Below are 2,270 nucleotides of genomic sequence, written 5' to 3' on the forward strand. Positions count from 1 at the left end.
GTACTTGAGGTGACTGGGGAGAGACTTCAAATCTGGAATAAGGGCCTACAAAACAGAGGGTACGGGCCTCTCGTTAGAAATTGGTAACGCAACATAAGGAATGTTACCTGACTGCTGTAACTTCAAAAAATCATTCAATGCTGCAACAGTTTCCTACAAATCAGTATTCAAAGCTAACTCCTCATTCTGTTTCTCAAGATGCTTACTAATCGTAACTTCCATTCCATCTTTTCCATCAAGTTCAAAAACTTCCTGTGCTAAAGAATCAATCACATCAATAGCATAAATAGGATTATCATCATCAGGATATTTCATGGCATCATAAATATTAAACTTAACAATTTCACCATCAAATTCCATGGTAAGTGAAGGGGATAAAAATAGTAAATGGACGGAAACAGTGAGGACGGATCGACACCATGATTGACCCAGCTATGACGGTTAGGTGTTGCTGAATATCCGTCTTGTATAAATTAATTATGGATGCCACGTGGCGTGTCGTTTGATATATTTCAGATAAGCTTCTGCTTTATCCCCACGCAAACGTGTATATTTAGACTCCTTGCGGCACACGTTTAAGAAGACTCCTATATGGAAAGGAACTTGAGAAGGAAGTTGTATCCTCAAAGAAAGGTAATTCTACCCACTATAAATACCCCAGAAACCCTAAGTATGAAGGTACGCATAATATTCTTAACTCTAGCACTCTAGGGTTAAAGGAACAAGATTCTAACTTGACCTTCGGAGGGTATTCGGCCGACACCACACCGGTGCTCTCTTCTAGGTCCTTCGTTTTCTTTTTGCAGGTGTTGCTTTCGTTTGAGGAGCGCTTGCAACTCACTGGTGATATTTTCGGCATCATCAGTAAGTGTGCCACTATGAACATCTATCTTAGTTTTGGATGTCTTTAAGAATGGTCTTCCTAATAAAATAGGAGTAGAATCAAGAACCAAAGCCTAACTCCTCATTTTGGAATGAAGAATTAATTTAGTACTCTTCAAGGGTTTCTCTGACCTAGGGCGGTTCCTAAATCCTAGCCGTCAGTAGAATTGTGGTGCCTACACTTACGTTAGGCTTTGGTTCTTCTCTATGTGGGAGAGATTCTCGCTTTCGGAATCTGGAGGGAGTAGATACGTGGTGCAGGATAGTGTGGACGTGGGTGAATTCTTTGTGGCAGCCCGATTTTATATTGGGAGAGTTCTTAATATGGAGGCTATTCACGGACCTTTAAGTCGCTGTGGAGGACTAGGAAGGGATTTGAAGTACGAGATATGGGGAACCACAGAGTTCTTTTTATTTTCATGGATAGGGCAGATGTAGAACACGTTATTCAGGGTGAACCTTGGTCTTTTGACAAACACCTGGTGGTACTAAAAGAGGTGGAGAAGCATGCTGATATCAAAAACCTTGTGTTTGATTATACGAGTATGTGGGTTCAGATTCATGATGTGCCTATCGGTCTTACTTGGAAGGCAGCAAAAGATATTATTTCTGTAGCTGGAACGGTGGAGGAGAGTGCGCAGGAGGATGAAAGGTTTGAAGGTAGCAATTTTCTGCGTTTCAAGGTGACTGTCGATGTGTCCAATCCGTTGTGTAGAGGAAGAAAAATTATTTTGCGTAACGGTAAGGAGAGTTGGGTGAGTTTTCGGTATGAGAGGTTACTAAACTTCTGTTATTGGTGTGGGAAATTGACCCATATGGATAGAGAATGTCCTATTTGGACGAAGAGGAAAGATGATTTATTAGAGACAGAGCAGCAATTTGGTCCGTGGTTGAGGGCCACAACTCCGAACCTTGCGCGAAAAACAGTGGTAAGGGTAGCAGGTTTTGAGGAGTCTGAGAATGATGTTGATAGCCAAAGTTCTGTCAAAACTTCTGAGGAGGAGTGATACTGATTCGGTCAACGTATCCGAAGCCCATAACCAGGTAATCCATGTGGAGGGTGGGCAGGGAGTATTAGTAGATGAAGGTGCGAAGGAAGGTGAACTTTATAGCTCGGGCATGGAAGTTTCTGGTCCATCGAACCTACAGTTAGCAGCTCCAGGAATAGAGGATAATGAACTACAGGTCTTAGTTGAGGTGGGCATGCAGAGGAGGAATACTGATCAGGATTTTCAGGATCAATTGGATGCTATTGATGCAGAGTTGACAAGATTCGAACCTGTGAAGGGAATGAGAGAAGGCAGTGGACCTGAGTTAGAAGTTCGTGGGATGGAGCAATCTTCGGCCCTTGTGGACTTTTCGAATATGGGCCCTCTTCCATTTAATAT

The 2,270-nt window shown here is 42.5% G+C and overlaps 1 protein-coding gene across 1 annotated transcript; it reads left to right on the forward strand.

The window, feature by feature from the left end:
- Nucleotides 1-1,271: 1,271 nt before the first annotated feature.
- LOC142616257 (uncharacterized protein At4g02000-like) lies at nt 1,272-1,889 on the forward strand. Its single transcript, XM_075789139.1, has one exon. The coding sequence runs from the start codon at nt 1,272-1,274 to the stop codon at nt 1,887-1,889; it is 618 nt and encodes a 205-aa protein (XP_075645254.1).
- The last annotated feature ends 381 nt before the right edge of the window (nt 1,890-2,270 follow it).

This window comes from Castanea sativa, chromosome 11 (assembly GCF_040712315.1).
Source record: "Castanea sativa cultivar Marrone di Chiusa Pesio chromosome 11, ASM4071231v1".
Lineage (NCBI taxonomy): Eukaryota > Viridiplantae > Streptophyta > Magnoliopsida > Fagales > Fagaceae > Castanea > Castanea sativa.

Bases quoted from the DNA above. Each gene is read 5' to 3' on its own strand.
- LOC142616257 (XM_075789139.1), top strand. From the start codon at position 1,272: ATGGGGAACCACAGAGTTCTTTTTATTTTCATGGATAGGGCAGATGTA.